General features: G+C 42.4%; 1 protein-coding gene across 1 annotated transcript in view; it reads left to right on the top strand.

The window, feature by feature from the left end:
* The window catches only part of mtus2a (microtubule associated tumor suppressor candidate 2a), a 55,322-nt gene that overhangs the window by 12,927 nt on the left and 21,075 nt on the right, over positions 1 to 21,320 (top strand). Inside the window, exons 2-4 of the mRNA XM_034684277.1 lie at positions 955 to 3,217; positions 5,839 to 6,097; positions 9,251 to 9,505. Coding sequence (XP_034540168.1) covers positions 1,208 to 3,217; positions 5,839 to 6,097; positions 9,251 to 9,505 — 2,524 coding nt within the window. The 5' untranslated portion in view covers positions 955 to 1,207. The remainder of the gene's footprint in view (positions 1 to 954; positions 3,218 to 5,838; positions 6,098 to 9,250; positions 9,506 to 21,320) is intronic.

The following is a 21,320-nucleotide window of genomic DNA, read 5'->3' as shown; positions in this document are numbered from 1 at the left end:
TTACTCCTCGCCTATTACAGCACTCACACATAATTTACAGTTTTGGTGTTGGGAACATGTCTGCACTTGAGCATAGTATTGCACTCTTAAAACATTGTCTGTGTCATACATTTTTCCTGTTTGGTTACTTCACCACTGTTGTGTCATTCTTCCCATGACTACCAGTGATTTGACCACCATTGCAGTAACACCAGGTTAAAAAATCCCTTTTGTACTCGGCCCAGCTGCTTCAGTGTTGCATCATTGTTTTTCGAGCCCTGCTGGATCATTCTACCCGGTGATATTAAGTGAGCAGAGGCACTGTTTGCTTGTTTTGTTTATTCTATAAAGCCAACACTGAACATACTTACACTGCAGATGTTTCCCCCCTTATCCTCATTCTGCCTTCTATTTTCCAATGTCTCTTGAGAAAAAACTCTCATTACAAAACACTTCGCATCCTTCATCTCTTCCTTCTCGCCTGTCTTTTTAGACATCCCGGGGGTGAATCCTCCACTTATACACAAGCAGACAGTTCCCTCTGCTATCCTCCACTTCACTCCCCACTAATCTCTTCTGCTTTTGCCCCTGAATCTATCATAATTTGATCATAGCTTTCCTATAATAAATACTGTTTTTCCCTGGCCGGTTATAACAACATTAGAATTCTTAACGTCCATTTAACCAAGGGGCAAATCACATTTAACACAAATACAAAAATAATTTCATGTTAAATGTTTTGATACAAGATGCAAACAAAAGCCCTTTTGAATAGAAACAAGCTGCCACATCTTTGACATCCTATTACACCCCCAGTTTCTATTCATCCCAAAAGGAAGTTCGGCCATGCACTGGTGCGAGTCACAACAAGACAAAGAGTACGAAATGAAGAGGCTCTATGGGGGGAAAAACATAACGTGGAATGGGTTCTTTAGACTGTCCCTTTGTCTAACAGTTTCCTTCTCTCTATTTCAGATTGAACACACCTCCATCTCCCAGAACCATAAAAGACATCTGTGTTAACTCACGGTTAATGCAACATAAGTGGGGAGCTGAAGTGGAAAAGATTTTATGAGATGACATTTCGTCCTTGGACTGATCAGCTGAAGGGCCTCTTTCATACAGACCCAGAAGTGGAGAGAAGTGGAGAGAGGAAACATTTCTAAGTCCATAGATGGCCTCAGAACCCTGCAGGTGTATTTGAGCCATCCAACAGAATCGATCCGACATGAGTGTCCCAGCTGGTTTCCAGGGCATAAGGGTCAATGTTGAAAGAGGAGAGAAGATTGGCAACAAAGCCCAAATCCAGTTCCCCCACGGGGATGATAATGCCAATAGATTATCCTCTGTTGATGATCAAGGAGAGAGAGGACTGATGGAGGACACCGCGTACAGCACAAGTTCCATTCCTCCTCTGGTCTCTCAGACTGACTCCCCAGACAAGTTGGTGATCTGGGGCTCTGAGCAGCATTGTATGGAGCCTCAGCTGAGAGAGTTTGAAGTTTTAGAGTGTCAGGAGATACATGCATACTTGGGAAACAGAGATCAGGATGAGGAGGATGATGACAGAAGTTTAAGAGATGGAAAAGATGAGGGTCCCATGTCCATATCTTCAAGCTCAACTGCCAGCTCTGCCTCAGTCGGAGGGAGAAGGAATGACAATGACAGCAACAAAGTGGAGAGTAGAATACAGAGGGGCAGAGAGGTGCAGAGAAGGATTGCCTGTCATAGCACTGAAGAGCTAGACACATGTGTGACAGGCTCAACAGAGAGAAAAGACACCAGGTCAGGCAGAGCAGCAGACAGGGAGAGACGGAAGGGAGGTTTGAAGGAGTCCAAGTCAGAGACAAATGTGTTCGTCCCAAGTTTGACTGCTGTCAACCTCAGCGGGAGTTTATCAAGTGCGCTTGATACCAGCGGAGAAGCTCATTCTCTCATCTCTCTGTCCAACTCAAAGACCAACCTTTATCCCTACACAAACAACACTACCTCAGCCCAGAACAGAAGAAGGGCAGCCCCTGTAGATGCCAACCAGACCTCCCCACCATCGCATCCTCAGGAGAAGCCTCGCATTCCTCAATACTACAGCCATGATCGAAGACAGGAGGAAGAAAGTCAGCACAGAAATGGATCATCTACGGATGGGCTGGGCCAGAGAAGGAAGGCTGGATTTGAGGAGAGGGTGATGCCACCAAGACGGCAGCAGCTCGTCAGACCTCTTTGTCAGACAGAGACAAGTAGAGCAAAGAACTTGGCAGAGCCCTATACTCAACAGGCTGAAATCGGGCAGTCTTATTCCCAAATCCCTTCTCTAGATTCACACAGTAGTGGGTCTAACAGAAAGTTTACAAAAACCTCTTTACGTGAACCATCAGATTACTCCTCCCTCTACAATGCAGCTTTAGTCGCACAGTCTAGACAGCCCATCCAGGCAGTCCAGAGGGAGGCTCGTCCTGTAGAAAAGCAGCCAGCAGCAACTGTGTGGCGCAACTCAAGTCCTTCCAATCCCTCCACTATGGACAAGAGACCCCAGACTCAGCTTACATACAGGAGGAATTGCTCCAGTCCCAATAGGACAGGGGTTGATTCCAGGTCATCTACTCCTCCACACTCCCCTCTCAGGACACCCCAGGGTTCACCACGCAGGCAAGCCTCCATGTACCTCGTTTCCAGGAGTGTCCCTGGAGTCGTTCGGCACATCCCAGGATGCAACCCTGCTGTAACAACATCAGCTCAGGGCTATGGCAACAGTTGCATGAGAGCACCAGTCAAAACCAACATAAGCACAAGTGGAATCCCCAAAGCGCCTCCAAACAACCAGCAGAGCTCAAGCCCCAAAGAGAGCTCCCCATCTCCTAAACTCAAACCTAAAGGAGTTCGGCCTAAGATCATCACCTATGTCCGTAAGAATCCTCAGTTTAAACCCCAGGCTGCTGATGGACCTTATCAGGTATCCTCTCTACCATCCAGACTCTCAGCATACACTCATGGACAGACACCCACTTCCTTCAAAGACACCACAAAAGACCCCTCCAAGCCTGATGCAGAAATCAGAGGAGCCCCTGTACTCAGTGCCTCCAATCTGCTGTACGACAAGTATCGCCAAGAGATGCAGACTAACATCTTCCCATCAGGAGTGCTGAGCAGGAGCATACGGGCTCCTGGACACACACACAGTCACACTGCACCTCCAAAATTGGGAAGCAAAGGGGACAACTTCTACGGGGCACCAACAGAGGTGAGTATTATATACAGTGATTGCATAAAATTTCAAATTTAAGGTTTCTGCAATCGCCAAATGCATCAATTATCACCTCACAACACAGCCACCAGGAGTGATAGCTACTTTTTCTGGGCTCCGAGAAAGCTAAGAATTACTCAGAAAAGCTACAAAGGATTTCTGGAATCCTTTATCCTTCATTTCCAAATCAATCAATCAATCAATCTTTATTTGTATAGCGCCAAATCACAACAAGCGTTACCTCAAGACGCTTTCACAAACAAAGGAGGTCTAGACCACACTATGTCAAATTATGAACAGAGACCCAACTTAAAGACAGGGTAAGACTCAGTCTGACCCCACCTTAATCCACCATGAGCATTGCACATCGCAGTATTTAGCTAGTTACAGTGGCGAGGAAAAACTTCCTTTTAACAGGCAGAAACCTCAGGCAGAACCAGACTCATGTTAGACAGCCATCATGCCTCCATCGAGTTGGGTCTTGAAAGAGGGATAGAGGGGAGTAAGAGAGAGAGGTGATAGTGATGAGACGAGTAGTAGAAGCTGTTACCGCTGGAGTCCAGCACGTCCGTATCGGCTGGAGTCCAGAACGTCCGCAGCAGGAGGATGCCTACAGCAGCTTAGAGGGACCTACTGTACAAGACAAGGGAGCTCAGGGACTCCAGAAAGGTCTATGGTTAGTAACTTTCAATGGGACAGGCAAATGTGTGCTTGTCAGTCCATGTCACAGTTTGAGACGCAAAAACTGAACAACAGCGTCTCAAACCTTGCTAATATCAAGACCTATACACTGATATCTGATATAGGGAATAACAAGGTACATTTTTTTCTGATGGTAGTTGATGTGATTTGGTTGGGGTGCTATTCCTCTTTTGCTCTTCACATGCACATTTTTTCAGCATCTAACCAAGGCCCACAAAAATGTGAGTGAGTAATACTATTGTTCTAAAATGGGAAGCCAGACACCAAAAAATCTCTTCCCTCGCCTTCAAACTCTGTATTGATATGAATCTGTACACACAGAGATTATGTGAAGTATTTACACAGTAGCTTGGGATTGTGCTTTGTCCACAAAGGACTTTCTATAATACCAGGATCCAACACAATCAATATGACTGCGTTTACATTCAAAGCGCTTTGCAAGGTTTTTGCCCTGCTTCTATCCATTCATGCAAAGACTCACACTGATGGCAGAGAACTAACACGCTGGGTCCTTGCAGGGTCCTGGCCTGAGCTTGCAACATTGTGCAGGGAAGCTTCAGCCCCCTCAATTGCATACCACAGCAAATTCACACAAACAGTACAGTACAGTAGCGACATCTATTTTTAATAAAGGCTCACATATTAATTAGCCAAAGAGATAGTCTCATAATTACATGCTTTATGTCATTTATAATAAGAACAGAGAAAAATATCCTTTGTTGTATTTGTTGACTCTGCACAACAGTTTTCCTGGTTGATGCATATGATTTCTATGCTACAGTAAACCATATATAATTGATCCCACATGTGACGCATTTTAATCCCACTATCACACGAGCTGCTCATTATCACTTTAAAATCATCCCTTATTGATTCTGATTAAATAGCTTCATTCTGCATTCATATTCATACAGCGTCAAAGACCAGCATGTGGAAATAAATAGTTAATGCATTTTGAAATACAAAGCCCACAGGGGCAGTATGAGTCTCCATGCTCTATATGTCACTGCATGTACCTACATTAGCATTTTGTCTGTGAGACAGATCTTGCTCCTGATCTATGCTGCTGATTCTTAACAGTTCCTTTGTCTGTTTCTCAGCCATTCAGGTTAACTGCATGTTACATTTTGTCAGATCTGATATATGTTTCAGCATAAAGTTCAGTGTCTATAATCACAGCATACATCTGATTTGTGGACACCGCAGTCATCACGAGACTATGATAGTTTGTGGTATGAATTCATGTAATCAGTCATCATCCATGTTAAAGATCAAATGTATGATATAATATTATGTACGTCTCAGCAGCTAAAGTTTGCTCTTGCACACATTTTTACTTGAAAGTGTGAGGTACATTTGATTTACTAAATGAAATAGGAGGATTAAAGCTGCTGTTGGTAGGAATGGTGTAAAAAATTTGACTTTTTTTCTGCTGGGTTTGGAGAAAAGGTCATAATGCCCATTGGTACTCATTGATAAGTTAAGTAATTTGAGACTACTGCGAAAATCTTTGCATTTTCCAATGCCTTTGTATCAAGCAATGTTATTATTCCCCTCGTTCCCGTTATGACGGACCAATCATAGCTAATCTTCAATCCTCCATTCTGATTGGTTAAGGGGCTGCCCCTACTACATCCTCTAATTGGTTATGAGTCCGGCACTGTCATGATTGCGCGCACCAATCTGTGTTGGGGGGGCTAAGAGGAAATCTGGAAGGGAGGGATAGTGTTGACATTCAAAGTCCCTCTGAAAAGATTTTTACTCTGTGACTACCAACATCAGCTTTAAATGTCAATTCAGCCCTCACTGAAATAAGGCCCTGGAATTTAAGATTATGTATGCTTCAGAATTCTGTAATTATTGAGACAAATTGTTGATTGTGTTTTTGACCTTAATGTCTTTATTTAAAAATCTAGGTGGCCAGATCTTCCAGTCTTAAAGGGAGCACTGCTGAGGAGGCATTACTGGCTCGTACAGCCGCTCAGGCTGGAGGAAGCGGCAGTCTCTTGCGCTCTGGCCGAGGTCTACGTCTGGGTCTGGGAGCTGTCAACAGGACGGCTTCAGGGTCAGCGAAAGGCAGAGGAGCTGGCCAGCCTCAGAGGTCAACCCTGGTCTTCAGCCAGCCTGTCCAGCCTGTCATCCCAGCAACGAGTCAGAAAAGCCAAGATAACACAGGTACGAAACATCTCCAAACACTGTTTTTTTGTGTGCAGGTTTGTAGAAACAGCAGATGCAGATGGAATCTTTTTGAGCTGCGTTACGTGTCAGAATGTGTTTCAGCAGCCCAAAACCTGACACACTAGAGAGCTACCTTATCTTTCTTCTCCTGTGCTGTGGTGGGACTATTTCCCCTCAAATTGGCACGAGATGAAGGCAGCTCATTAAAATGAATTCCCTGAGATTCGCACTCTGATTGGAGGGCTTTAAGAAATACTCTGAGGGGACTTTTTCTGCGCCAGAAGGCTGCAATCTACAAAACAAAATAAATAAATAACCGCTTGCTCATACTTTTTTTCCCCACGTACGGCTAATTTCTTATTCAGATGATTCAGATACCATCTCACAGCTCGACTGTCGCAGGAATACCGAAGTATGAAAATTGCTCATCATTCCGCACACAGCTGGAAGGCCATGCCATTTATCACATCCATGCATATTTGATCTGCCCTCTCACACATAAGCAAAAACTGCACGTATGGAATTGATCGGCACACTGTTATGATGTGCCAAGCTTCCTTATCGTAATCCCTATTAATACATATGTATGTTGTGTCAATGTGTGTGCGTGCGTGGACCTCCAGGGTTTTACAAGCTTTGAAGTGCAAAGCAATTAACGTTTAAGTTATGTCAGTGTCTTCCTGCTGGAATCATCTCTGCTGCATGCTGCGCTGCACACTGCATGGATAAACAGCAGCTAAATTACAAAATAAAGTGTATTTGTAGCATTAGTCAGCATTGTGCGTATCAGTGTCTGTTCTTGTGTATAGAAGCTTAGTAATTAATCTAATTTTGTTGTTGCTGTTTTCATCCCTTCTTTGGGCGAATCTGAGCCACAACCCTTACTAATGTGCAAATAAGCACATTATTTCCCTGTCATCAGTTAATTGTAAAGGCTTTTATGACAGAGAATCCTTCTTATCTTGCACACACATATTACAGTAATTATTCCGTGCAGCTATTGTTGAATAGTCAAAGTACCCTAACTACTCACATAATCACTGTGTAGGCTTGAAACTCTGAATCATAATGGTAATGGGGTTCATCCACCTACAGCACAGGACGTTTGTGTTGAAGCTGCAGTAACTTCTGCATATTGAGGCTCTCATCCTGTCTTCCTTTACACCCCTGTGATTTCCCTGAGTGGTTCTGCAGAGATTGCAATGCACTCGGGTATCACATTTAATAACCTGCAATTTAACGCTTTGTGGAGGAAATCCATGCAAGTTGTTGCAGCTCAACCTTGGACTGCAATTAAAAATCGGTTGGTCATTACAGTGCTTGTCTGAGCCGCCTGTCCCATTGACTTTTCTCTGCCCACTTTACATAATTAATTTCCAGTCAGGGTGCTCGTTCCAAGGATGAAAGCAGATGGAGGTCTAAGTTGTTTTCATTTTGCAGGGGGTTGTGAAGAAACTAAAGGCGGTGTTTTTAACCTACAGGCAGAGTCAAGTGTTTTTATTCAAATATTTCCAATAGCTACAAGGAAAAGAAATGCAAAGGCAGGAGAGAACCAACGGTTTAATGATTTATGAAGCATTTTCATGTTCACACTGTCCTATTTAGGTTCTGTTTGAGAGGAACTTTGTTGTCAAGTGTTTTTCTGGGTTGCAGGTTTAATTTGTGGAAAGAGGACGTGACAGAAACACAGAAAAAACAGCTAGAATATGTGATTGCAGAGCTTAGAGAACAGAAAAGATGGATACATAGCCGGAAAGGACGGTCAAAGTCGTATAAATAATTCTATCTCTTATTTATTCTGTGTGTTTTCATTTAGCAGGAGCAGAGGTCTGTGATTTCCGGGCTAAAGTGGATGTTTATCAGGCTCACTCCTCGGCCTCCTATCTCAGAGGGGGCGATTTGAAAAGGGTTGGTGTGCAGGGTGGAAATGAGGACATTTGATTTTAATGATCCAGAGTTCGCTTGACCTTCACATTTAAGAGGCGGCAAGCTCCAAGCTGATAAACAGATCTGGTGGCAGACAGACAGATATCCAGGATGGAGGAAGGAGGTGATGAATGTGAACAGCGATGTTGTAGATACAAAAAGGAAGTAACACAGGACACTTTTCTCCCTCTTTGTTTCCCTCCTCCTGCAGAGCTTGTGTTCTCCTTCTCAGAGTTGTGTTGTCCTTTTGTGTTGTTGTGGTTCTTACCCTGTAGCAGGGGCTGAAACACAGCTGTGCTAAATAGAAAGAAAAAGGAGGTCTGTCTATCTTATCTCTGCAGCCAGCAGGGGATAATGCTCTTCTTCTGCCCAGGATCTAAACCTTTTACCGCAGGCAGGGGTAGTCAAGATGGGTCTGGGTCCTGGGGATTTTGCCCAGTGCCCACTGTGTGCATGTGTGTGTGTGTGCAGCCGTGGTTGTTCATGCCTGCACATTTCATCTGTTTTGCTGTTGGAAACCATAGATTACTGAGAAGGGGGATTTCTCCCCATTGCTCACCGACAATAGCTGCCACTATGGGGCTATGATTACTTTTTTATCCCCTCTTTTCTCTCACTGATTTCATGTCTTCTCTTTCTCTTTCTCTGTAAAGTGCTTTCTCTTCCTTTCATTTTCCTCTCTCGGTTTCAATTTAGTCCTCTTTTCTTCCACAAAGTCCAGAAAACAGGGTTGTCTCTGCCCCAGTTACAAATCACTGTAAGGCCTTTTATAATGAGTAATTACTGTCATTACGTGAACTGAATAATAAGCTAGCGCATGTAAGCATTGGATGGATTTATCATCTACTGTATGTCCTGAATTATAGGTGTCATACTGGACGTCCTAACAGTGTTGACATTAGAGAAAGCGCTGGCTGCTAGCCCAGCCTGAAACAAGGCCAGAGCAAAGGCAGCTGTTAGCAGCTTGTTGTGTGTATCGTTATTATATTTGCTTGCTGTAGCAGTCGGAGTCATAACACCGAAAAACTTACCGGTGCCCACTGAGAGCTTAGTCAACACAGGATGCTGAATGATTCATCACATCATGCTGATTTCTCTGCATTTTGGTGGTATGTCAGGGTTAATGAGTTTACAGTATTCACTAAAACACACACACATAATTCTTGCAGTGCTGTCAGTTTAGCTAAAAAAAAAAACACTCTCCATTTTGTTCCTTTTTAACAGATGAAGTTTTTACCAACAATGCTCCTGCTCCTGCTCCAGCCACAGCAGCAGCTCAGCCCCAGGCCACTGCCGCCTCCAGGTCTCTGCTTCCCAAAACAAGCCAGTCAGGTCTGCGTCCCCCGGGCTTCAGCTCCACCCGCCTCCCGACCAGTCGCCTGGCAGCCTTCGGATTCGTCAGGAGCTCCAGCGTCTCCTCCGTGTCCTCGGCTCACTCGGCCGACAGCACACAGAGCGACCCCTGCAGGACAGCTCACCGTGAGTCCACACATCACAGACGTGTTGACACCATGTGTGAGATCTGCTTCTCACTCTATGTTTAGTTTGTCCTGCATGTGTCATTTATTACCTGTCTCCTTTGACTTCACACACACTCCTATGCTTTTGTTAATCTTGCTGGTGCTTTCAAAAACACTTAATTTATCACCACATCATGAGTGCACTATTATCATCATCATGCAGCCTTTACTGCCTCCTTCTATGAATCCCCCTCATGAATATAGTTTGCATAAACAGAACCCTCCCACATTCATTATGTTACAGTTTACTTTCTCTTCCTGAGCTCCTCCTCACTCAGTGTGTTCTGCACTCTTTAGTCTCATACTCATGCATGGTGCAGGTCAACAACACGAGTAGAGCTGCAGCTTTTAGCCCATATTTAGAGTATGTGATAAAATAAAAAGGATGCTTTAAAATCATAATAGTTTGGTGTTACATTGTGTCATTGTTTGTGCAATGATGAGTTTTGTTTTTGCATGTGTCACATGTGATTAATCCAAATCATGGAACTAATTTCAGGTAATTAAAATCAAAATCCCAAAGGCTAGAGGTCAGGACTTTGTGACACTATCACTGATCACTTCATTTGCATGAGGATGATGATTCAAATGCCCAATACAGAGGGAGATATGCTGCCAAACAGTATTATATAACAATCCAGAGTGTTAGCTGTGTCTTTGGAAAAGTAGAATATTACCGTTTGACAGCTTCGTACCAATTTTTGTGTCTTGGATGTATGTAAAACAAACAGAGCACATGATGTCCCTCCCCAGACTCATCAGTAATTTAGCAGGCTCTAAACTAGGTCTGTGCTGCATATTCGCGCAGCATTCTCAGGGATGACTGTAAAGTGTCCACAGTTTTAATTTTTTCCCACTCAGAGAGAACTAAAGGTGGACTTCACAGTTACATCTCAATGCTGTTTGGCAGGCTGGTCTGTTAGTTGGCTGAATTCGTGGTAGCTGCATGTGTTTTTAATGTGACCTACATAGAGAACGCTGGTTCTTCTCCCAGTTACAGTTGACGTAAGCACCCCCCCGCTCTCACGCACATCAGGCCCCCCTGTTATGTCATCACTCCTTTCTCTCGTCCCCCTCTTTTTTTGGACTTGGACTGTTTCCATCCCTCCTTTCTCCTTCTCTCGCTCTTCTTCTTCTCATTGGTGCAAAATGAATACAAAGTATGTGGTAAAATGTGGGGGAGGCACCTTTTCATCTGCTCTGGAAGAGAAATAGAGGAGTACCCGGGGGTCTCCGGAGGAGTATGTGTTCGTTTAAGAAAAGTGGCATGAAGCTTTTCATTTTGAAGACGACTCTGCCTTACCTGTTTCAGAGAAACCTTTTCTTGCAATTCAATTTCCAGTGGTTCTTTTTAATCTAAACTGTTATTGATTGGTGCCTTTGTTTAACTCTCCCGTTATGTTTGTTTCTCTGGAACAGCAATAATATTCCTGGGTCAATTTGACCCGAGGCATATTCAATTATCCAAAAGTGCCAGAACCCCAAAAAATCTCAATAAACATTTTTTAAAATCTAATTTTTAACTCCATTACTAACCTTATAAATCAAGATTTAGTCCATTGGTGTTCTTTAATTCTCACAGATCATGCATCAATGAGGATAACTCACAAATTTTTCATTCAAATTAATGTTAATACTTTTTTTAATGTACATTGGAAAGCTCTAAATATAAATACAATAGTTTTACATGACAGATTTTTGTTTATTTTATTTTACATTTTGAATTTCTTTTTTTTTATGAAGTGATGTTAATAAATTAACACAACACCTCTTCTGTCACATGCTGCCCATATTATGCTGCATTTTGCTGGTTTGGAAGGCATAGAGTTTAAAAAGGTTATCATAGGTAACATAACAGGAAGGTTAATCAATGAGTGATGCCTTAATTGCATTGTGGGTATTGACAATAGAATAAATATTGGATGTAGTATCCGTGACGTCACCCATCTGTTTCTGGAGCGCTGTTTTGAAGCCAATCGTCAGTGGGAGCCATATTGGTAATGCTAAACTCAAGCTAGGGTGATGTAAAGAGGCGGGCTTTGAGCCTCCTCGCCAACAGCTACAGTGTTCCAGCCTTTCAATCAAGTCAGCTGTGCCTCTCATAATGGAAAACTTGTAATCTTAATATCTTTGAAATTGCTGCGTTATGAAAAAATTGACCCCCGTAGAGTGTGTGTGATAGAGAAGTGAGCTATTCAGACACTCATTTTTTGAACCAGGCTGTAAACATGTTTATTTCTGCTGTAAAGATCGTCTTTTTTGAATTTGTGTGTATGTGGTTTCCAGTACTTCTAGAGTCAGCCTCAAGTGGACACTATGAACTAACTGCAGTTTTTAACACTTCTGCATTGGCTTCAATTCTCGCAGCTGGAGGTTGCCATTTGGTGTGGACCAAGTGTTGAAATGTCAGCTTGCCAAACAGCTGAAATAACATTTGCTTTAATGATTGGCACAAAATTAATCTGGGTATTTGCTTTTCCTTCTTTTTATCTTCTATGTTATTAAACTGAATATTTGTAATGATATTCAAGCCCTCGATATTCAAGCCACGTGAGGGCATCAACTGGAGCTTGTGGAAATTATGATTTTTCATTCTTAAGAGACCAAACCTCAACACCCAATTCATCAAGAAAGCACTCAGCAAATTAATCCATGCTGAAAAATCTTCCTCTCTGATCATCGTTCTTATTTTTCCAGTTCCACTACAACACCTTTTTCAGCCCCCTGCCTGATTTTGAACCCGTCCCTCAAACTGAATGTCTGTAAACCTTCAAATTTGAGTCACTGAAGCCATCATTTCAAGGTGATTCCTCCCTCCAGCATACAAAGTTGGTCCGTGAAGTCAAAATGTAAAAAGAAATTCAGTATATATATTGGAATGGGAAATGAGCTGAAAAACAAGGTTTCCATGGCACCTGGTTGCTTGCAGCTATCTTTAGTTTGTCGCAAGAAACAAATGCAATAAAATAAACATTATTGAACTTACCCCTCCCTTTACTGATCTTCTTTTAGAAAGTACAGTGCACACATCAAAACCAGGAATCATTTAAATGAGAGTCAGAGATCCCAGCTTCATTCTTACTAAGATATCTATACACTAAATAACTAAGCTTGAACATGCATCATTTATTAAAGCAGGTGTCAATATTAATGTGCACTTTTATTCCAGCAATCTATAAACTCTGAATCTCTGTAGGCATTTTCCCATCTTTAAGAATGTTCCCCTGTAAACACAAACAGCCTCACACAGCTCACACACACCTGGCAGCAGAAGTTTTTAAAGTAGCGCCTGCAGCTGAATGTTCCTCTTCCTGCTGCTACTCAGCGCACCGGGAGACCAAAATGGAATCAAGGGTGATAGACATGAGAGGCTAAAGATTAAGAGCCTTTGATGTTCATTTCTCAGTGTGAGTGCGTATGTATGTATGTGAGCATGTGAGCGTGTGTGTGTGTGTGTTCGGCAGGAGGGAAAAGCAGGAACATTTTACTTTCACTTTTGACTCTGCGTGGCGCTTGTGACCTTTGGCTGTGAGGCGTTTGAACTCTCAGCTCTGTTTGAACCTGGGTGGAGTAGAGTGGGCTTGATGGTGGATCCCGCTCCTTCTCTCCCGGTGTGTGAGGAGCACTGATTGAGCTTTAACCGTGGGATTGTCTGACGTTTTTTTTTTTGTGTCACCTTTCTCTACAAAATCAAGGACACAAAAACTTTTCTGTCAAGCTTTAAAACTAAGTTTAAAATCAGTCTTGACCTGGGTTTAGTCGTTGTGCACTCGTGTTATCAGATTGTTCTCCTCAAATAACATCACTCTGAGTGAAACAGGACAAATGCATAGAATTAGTCACAGTTTTAAACTCATTGTTTGGGAACCAGATGATACAAAAAGCATGTTGTTGATTGTCCTAGAGGCATTTCAGATGAGCTGTAAAATAAGGGGTGACACTTTGATTCAAGTGAAGCTCATATCCCTCATTTGAATTTTAGATTGTATCAATTTTATCCAGAAATAATTGCATTTTGAAATCCTTCCGCACCCCGAGGCACAATTTGAAATATTGTGCATGTTTCTGAGTGACTGCACAAACCAATTTGTAGTCGGATGTTGTGATTCGTGCAAAATACCAAAGAGGCCTGTAAGTTAAGTAGCAGCCATACGAGCGGAGAACAGTCTGGAGTTCCTTATTTCCGAGGGCTGTTTCTGTGTATAGTGTGTGTTTATTTCTGCATCCATGCACAGCTGAGAGATGTAAGGAAGATGCATGCATGGTGATTGTTTGCCATGCCTGATTTTCTTCTGCCATTGCCCTCTTCCGTGGTGTTCAAACACAGATAACAGAAGAGACAGATTGACGGATGAGTGCTGACACATCTTCCAATCAAAGATGTCCGGGGAGTCTTAGAAAACTGCAGCTCTGTAACAGAGAGGAGGAAAAGAAAGGCTCAGTTGCTCGTTTTCTCCATTGATCAGCAAGACTCCATTAGGGCACTGGATGATACGGATAGGAGGATAGGAGGAATCATTAAGGAATAGAGCAATGGGGAGGAAAGGAATCGCAGCTCTTGAGTAAAGTGGGTTAGTGGAAGTATCCCTGGAGTTTACACTCCCCTCTGTCGCAGCCCGCTAACCTGCTCTGATCAATGGCTGACGTGCAGATGTGTGAGTTTGTGTGAGTTTGTGAATGTGCAAATGTGTGTCTGTAAAGAGGAGAAATAAGAGGCAGAGAAAAAAGGAATAGCTTGGAGAAATGTGATATTATTCGCAGGCAGTAGTTCATGATCACAGTGTTACAGGGTTAGCTTACCCAAATTACACATACAAAACACATTTTGTCACATAGTGTAGTAAGCCGTGAACTTCTTCATGGTTTTATTTTTGCATTTTTTGAGAAATCAATCTCTGACATTTCTGCCTGGGCTCCAATAACATGGTAATAAACTGGATTCTGTTTTCTGTGCTCCCAGCTCTGAGAAATGATGTTTCTAAAAAATTTAGCAGCACAATCTCCTCCCAGAAACATTGTCCCAGTTACTCAGGTCAACCCGATGAATATAAATGGTTTTCAGAGGGACTATTTCTTCACTATAAAAGCGGCTCCAATAAAAACTGATTGCACTGTTCTGGGATGGAGGCAGAAGATTAAGAAATGGTCTTGTATGTAACAGCTTGTAAGGATAAACTTTTTAAGTCTTTTAGGTTATATTTTGGGGCTTTTACCATAGACTGTATAAATAATGGACTTAGTATCCTTGGAGTCACCCATCTGTTTTGAAGCCAATTGCCAACACAACCTAACTGCTGTCAAGGTAAAGAGGCGGGCTTTGAGCCTCCTCGCAAACAGCTACAGTGTTCCCGCCTGTCAATCAAGTCAGCTGTGCCTCTCATAATAGAAAACTTGTAATCTTAATATCTTCGAAATTGCCGCATTCTGAAAAAATTCACCCCCCGCCCATACAGTGTGTGCCAATCAAGTATGAGCTATCCAGACTGCACTTGTTTTTTGTTCCAGGCTGTAAACATGTTTATCTCTGCTGTAAAGATCGCCTCTTTTGAATTGGTGTGTATGTGGTTCTCGGTGTTTCTGGAGCCACCCTCAAACGGACACTCGAGAAACTGCAGTTTTTAACACTTCCACATTGGCTTCAAGTGGATAGGGTAGGAAACCAGTAGAGAGTATGGTGGAAGGACAGACAAGAAAGGGGTCGTAGGCTGGAATCAAACCCGGGCCTCCTGCCATATGGGTGCGCAACTTAACCATTAAGCTAAATCCACCTTGTTAGAGATGAAAACTTTCAAAATTTTTGTAGTCTTAGGAAACTATCTGTCATGTTTTGGTCTGGTCTCAGTTTCCCTTTTGTGATTTTTGATTACCCGTGTTACTTTCTAGATGTTCTTTGTGTTTCAGTCTTGTTTCCTCCCTGTGTATTCTGTTTGTTAGAAGTTGACCTTATGTGTGTATTAAGTCTCTGGCTGTTTAGTACGTACTGATTTGGCCAACATTTTCTATGTAGTATGCAGTATGTGAACAAGAGCAAAATCTGCCGTATGCTAAAACTACCCAGATGTCGTACTGATTTGGGAAAATTTCTCAGTATGTAGCGGACCAGTCTCCCTCGTGTACTGTTTCCCACGATGCACAGCAATAACGTTCTGCTTTTTCTTTTTTCTTCTTTTTTGAAGGGGGGTGCTCAGTTTTTAGGTGCTGTGAAAATTACACATTCCATAGAAACCACTTCTCAACTTTTTAAATCATAAGTGATGCTAAAGAAGCAGTTTCTCTATCAGCTTGGCCGTTGTTTACTTCTGCTTTCTGAAACCGGAAACCAAGCTACGCCTGGCCCGGCATACTGCGAAACAGATCAAACAGAACAGACATACTACCTACAAAATTCAAAAGCAGTATGCAGTATGCAATACATACTGCACACTGCATTCGTAGGTAGTATGTAGCACGCCATTTAAAAAACAGCCTCTGTGTTTCCTCCCTTCTGTGTTGGTTACTTCTTCGATGATTGTGACCGTGATTCCTATGTTCCCTGTGTTCTTCTGTTCCCTGTATTTAGTTTAAGTAGTTTTTGATTTATCTCTTGGTTTTTGTTTTTATTTTGAATCTGCACATTGGTTCTCTTCCTCGTTTCTTCAACCGTGACACTATTAGCCCTCAAGATATTCTCCAGAAGGGGTGCCAGTTTGTCTCAGTGGTTAAAGCTTGGAACCCGTGAACAGAGCCTCAGGTCCTGGTCACAGCGCTCTAATTAAAGGCAAAAACGCCCCAGAAAAAAAACCCCAATATCCTTGGGAATTCAAGGATCCTAAAGATCTAAAATGGAAATATCATTACTTGCACACCCCTAATCAAGGTGACATTGAGCTATATGGCCTTGATTGATTTGTACTGCCTGTTTGCACATAAGAAAGCATGCAAGAATGTGTGTGTTTGTCTTGCACCTTTGGGGCTATAGGTTACTCCTCACGTCATTGATTAGCTATTAACCCAATCCTCCTTTTTAGCCCGATCACTGATATCCCTAAAGGTTTAACAGGGATGTGTGTATGTGCATATACATTACAGAGAGGGCATGTGTGTATGTAAGAAACCAAGGGGGGGCTGTGTTGTTAATTCCACTATGATTGACAGACTCTATTACATAGCTGCAAGGAGAATCAGCAGAGGAAGCCTGTACCTTTAAGGCAAACTGACTCCATGATGGAAATTCAATTGGCAAAACAAACTTTGCATTATTAGAGTATTATCACCTTGATCCGTCTTCCCGTGTGCTGATAATGAAATAAAGGTGGGAAATCTAATGACAGAAAAAGGGAAACCGAGCAGATGTGTGACGGGGAGATGGACAGCTGAAGGGAGACGCAGAGATAAAAGCAAATTCAGAGAGGAGAGATGAGCAGGGGGGGAAAGAGGAAGGGAGGATGTAAGAGAAAAAAAAAAAAAAGCAGTGCGGGATTGGCGCAGGGTGGAGAGAGTGGATGCCATACCCCAGATGCCATGGCTCAGATCTGGTCTGTGACTCATGCTAGCTCACTGTGAGCAGATGGTTTCTATGCTGCGCACACAGATATGCACACACGTACATACACAAACACACACACACACACTAACGCACACTTGCAGAGCTGCAAATTAGATGGGCCAATTAGATATGGCTGCCATTCTGCAGCTGAGGAGAGGGAAACTAACATGGCAGAGGCTTACAAAAGAAGCTGCAGAGCTGTGACAGTGAGTACAGCCTCAATGGGCTCGTTCATTAACTGATAAACTCCACATGCTCTTCATACAGCTCTCTGTTAGTCACTGTTTATGAGCTTAACTGATCAGACAGGCTGACAGGAGCATTGAAAGTTTTAAATAGAGCAGCATCAGAATCAGATTAATATGTAAATTTACTCCTGAAGTCACGCAAAGATAAAAGATCATAATTATATGTACTCAGGTGTTGAATTGTATAAGCCAAAGTCAATTATTGAGAAAATTACCAGGCACCATGACTGGTTCAATAATCCTAATCTGTCAATCTGCATTGTGCTCTAAAGAGAGCCTTAATAAACTAATTTTGCACCAATAATTTGTATGACAGCATCCCCGCTAATCATCCCTCTCCTACTGAGCAACCCTCATCTCTGCCTACACTGAAAATAAATGACTTTTTGTTCCACAGCATGTCTCTTACGTTTTTAATTTACTTTCCACTTAGGTTGAGTTTGTTCCGGTGCTGCCTCTTTCAAAAAGAGAGTGAATTTTCTTTTCGTATTTATACTGAGTGGGAGGACTTAAGAGGACATTTACAAAGTATTATGCAAACAAGGAGTTTTCTGAAACTTTGTATCTCATTATTGGGAGGAAATATTCATTGCTTTATGTTTATGCACCATTATGCAGCATTAAACTCATGGTGGGTTCTTTTGCTGTCATTTTTTTCTTCTTTCATCATTTTGTTGAGATTTTAAACAAGACATGGAATAGGATGGACTCTTTTATCCAAAACAAAAACAAACCAAACGCTTATTGAGTCGTTCCTTGAATTATGAAACAGTAATGCAAAGTAAAGACTCACAGATGTAAACATGACATTGTTTCAGGGCGCCGTTGGCCTAGCAGAGTAAGCATGCGCCCCATGTATAGAGGGTCCTCATCGCAGAGGTTGCATGTTCGATACCAGCCTCAACCATTTACTGCATGTCCTCACCAAGCGGCAACCTCCCGTCTCAGACTATGAAGCCCATGCGGAAGTGTTATAAACTGCAATTCATCAAGAATCCGCTTGAGGCTGGCTGCAGAAACACTGGAAACCACATTCAAAAAGCCTTGGTTCAAAACAAGGCTTGGCTCTATGCAGCTAATTTCTCTGTCGGCACACACTGTACGGGGGTGAACTTTTTTCTAACGCGATGGTTCAGAAGATACTAAGATTACGAGTTTTTGCCCAACTAAGGACATGACTGACTTTACTCCTGGACAGGAACACATAGCTGTTGGCTAGGAGGCTCAAACTCTGCCTCTTTACGTCACACTCTGCCTGGTTGAGTTCCCCATTTCCATGATCGCTGCGGCCATCGATTGGCTTCAAAACATCCCTCAGGAACAGATGGGTGACGTCACGGATACTATGTCCATTATTTATACAGTCTATGGTCCTCCCCCATTCTCTACCCCCCATATTCCCTGTCTCTCTTCAGCTGTCCTATCCATTAAAAAAAAAAAAACATGACATTATTTACAACTGCATATGAAGAATGTAAAAAGCTGCAACAGTAGTTTCTAGCCTCTGGAAACTAGCCCTCATTGGCATCTTGGTTGGGTGAGTTGTCTTTGCTAACTTGACTGGGATCAATGTATCATGAATTTTTGTTATACTTACATGCAGATAACTTTGGTCCCTCTGACATGCAGCTATATTAATGGATTTGTATTTAATAGTGCTTTTCTAGTCTTTCTGACCACTCAAAGCACTTTTAGACTACACATCACGTTCACTCACTCACACAACAATCACACATCTAGGTAGAGGCTGCTATAGCAAGTTGGGGTTCAGTGTCTTGCCTAAGGACACTTTTGGTATGTGACTGGGATCGAACAGCCAACCTTTGGATTGAGAGATGACCCACTCTACCCACTGAGCCACAGCCACCCGCCACCCCACTCCTCACATGATGTTTGATCACTCACTGAGACAAACCAAGCTGGTGTCAGTGGACCGAGCTGCCATTGGCTTGTGAGACCTAGAGGGCAGGGGTTTAACACAGCAGGCTGATATGTTTCTAAGTGTCCATACCAAATAGGCAGAATTGAAAATAGTAATTTTGCCCGTAGTTGTTCCACATTAAGCTGCCTTTACCACAGTGCTGCTCCAGACAGTTGCCCAGTTCGCCTATATGGACTCGACCGCACTGCCTGCAGAAAACTACTGTCACAGCTTCAGTTTTTGTGGCTTTAAAGGACCAAAAGCAATCTTGAAGCTGATTTTCTAAGCATCCATTAGCTTGGCTGTTCGCTTGTAAAATACTAAATTGGCTTCTCAATGTTAGGCTGAAAGCCTTGCTGATTGTGGACATTTCTGTGAGTACCATAGAACAGCTTCACAGTCATGATTGAGTGAAAGTCTGTTTGTATAAGACAGGTGCGGATCTACACTGGAAAAAAGACTGTAGTGGAAATATAGAATATCCTTCACCTTTGCTCTACACAGTATCACTAAAAGGAATCCAGTGCCAAGTTTCCATTTAGCCCTCTGTGTGCAAAACTTGATCTCAGCATGTCATTCAAGGACACTTAGCAGCAATGTTATATTCTGTTAATGGAATTTGAACCCTGACCGTCTGGTTCAAAGACGGCCTGCTGCATTCATAAGTCCCTCTGCTTCCATCTCATTCAATCCCAGAAGTTCAGCTAATTGTTCGTTTCTCATTCTTTCCTGATCTGGCTTAATCCTTTTGAAACTTTTGTTCTTGCCCTGAGCCTTTCCTTGTTAGGAATCCTTCACTATTGTCCTCAGCAGATTTAGGGCAGCACTGTCTCCAGGAAGAGAAAACCTTTATCTCCAGACATGCTTCTGAGATTATACATCCTAAATTAAGATCTCCGCAGGTGAAGTCTGTGATTTATTCAGATTTCATTCTTAAGATGCCATTCGACCACTCTCAGTAATATGTAGACTACCACGGAGGAGCTTCTGGTTGAACTGAACCTTTCATTTTCTAACACCCTGGTCCTGACAGACGACAGGAGGCCCGTGGATGCTGCTGTCAGCTCCACTGCTGTCATCTAATCTCTCTCTCAGTCTGCAGCCCATAGTGTTGTCTCTGCACGGTCATTACTTTGTGCTTTATGTATGCAGCTTTCACCTTGACTTTCACACACTGCAGCTGCACACTTGTGTACTTTGTTGAGACTTTGTTGTCAGATAGAGTATAGTGACACTCATTTACATTTAATTGAATTTCAAACTCTGCGCCGAAGTATACTTGCAAATTTCAACTGACTGCATGTCTCTTGATCTAAAGGTCACGATTTCTGGTTTCCAATGACTCGGTCTGCTACATCAAAAGACTGGAGGCTGCACCACCACCAACAATTTTGCTTAAATTTTTTAAGAACAGACATTATTTCATAGCCGTCTGCTTTGAGATACATTTTGGCAGAATATTAAGCACATGCTGCCTGGGTATTAGATGGGTTTTAATGTTTCTTCTGCGACAGTATGAAACATAATCCAGAAAATATGATGTCTGCTCATACTGTGAACGAGTATCAAAGATCACAGGAAGTGTGATTACAGGGAACAAAGTGCCCTGCGCTACAGGATTGATGGATGAGGAGTGACGGATATTTTAAGGCAGCTTCAAACAAATGAAGGCAGGACAGGGTGTGATGAATACAATCTTCAAGCTTAATTACACACACTGCCTTCTTTATTGAACGCTGCTGAAAGAGGCTGACATCTGTCTGTGAGAGCATGCGGGCTAATTAAACATCACTGAATAGGCTCTGTCTTTGACCCCAAGTCTCTATTTATAGATACAACTATCAACACTTTTAGTGCTAAAAAATGTTTACTATTCTGTTCACAATGATTATTTTTCGGAATGTTTTTTTTGTTCTTGCTTGCATTACTAGTATATATGATTTGGACATTTACATGCTTCTTATCACCTCTACTTCCCATGTTTTTGAAAAAGTATTTAGTCTTTTATCCGACTTTCATTTGTTTCACAGCTACAATTATTATCATTTAGGATTTTACTTACCTTATAACTGATCAACTC

The sequence above is a fragment of the Notolabrus celidotus genome, chromosome 5 (genome assembly GCF_009762535.1).
Source record: "Notolabrus celidotus isolate fNotCel1 chromosome 5, fNotCel1.pri, whole genome shotgun sequence".
Taxonomy (NCBI): Eukaryota; Metazoa; Chordata; class Actinopteri; order Labriformes; family Labridae; genus Notolabrus; species Notolabrus celidotus.
Note: the sequence above shows the minus strand (reverse complement) of the source record. Positions and strands in the feature narration are given on the sequence as shown.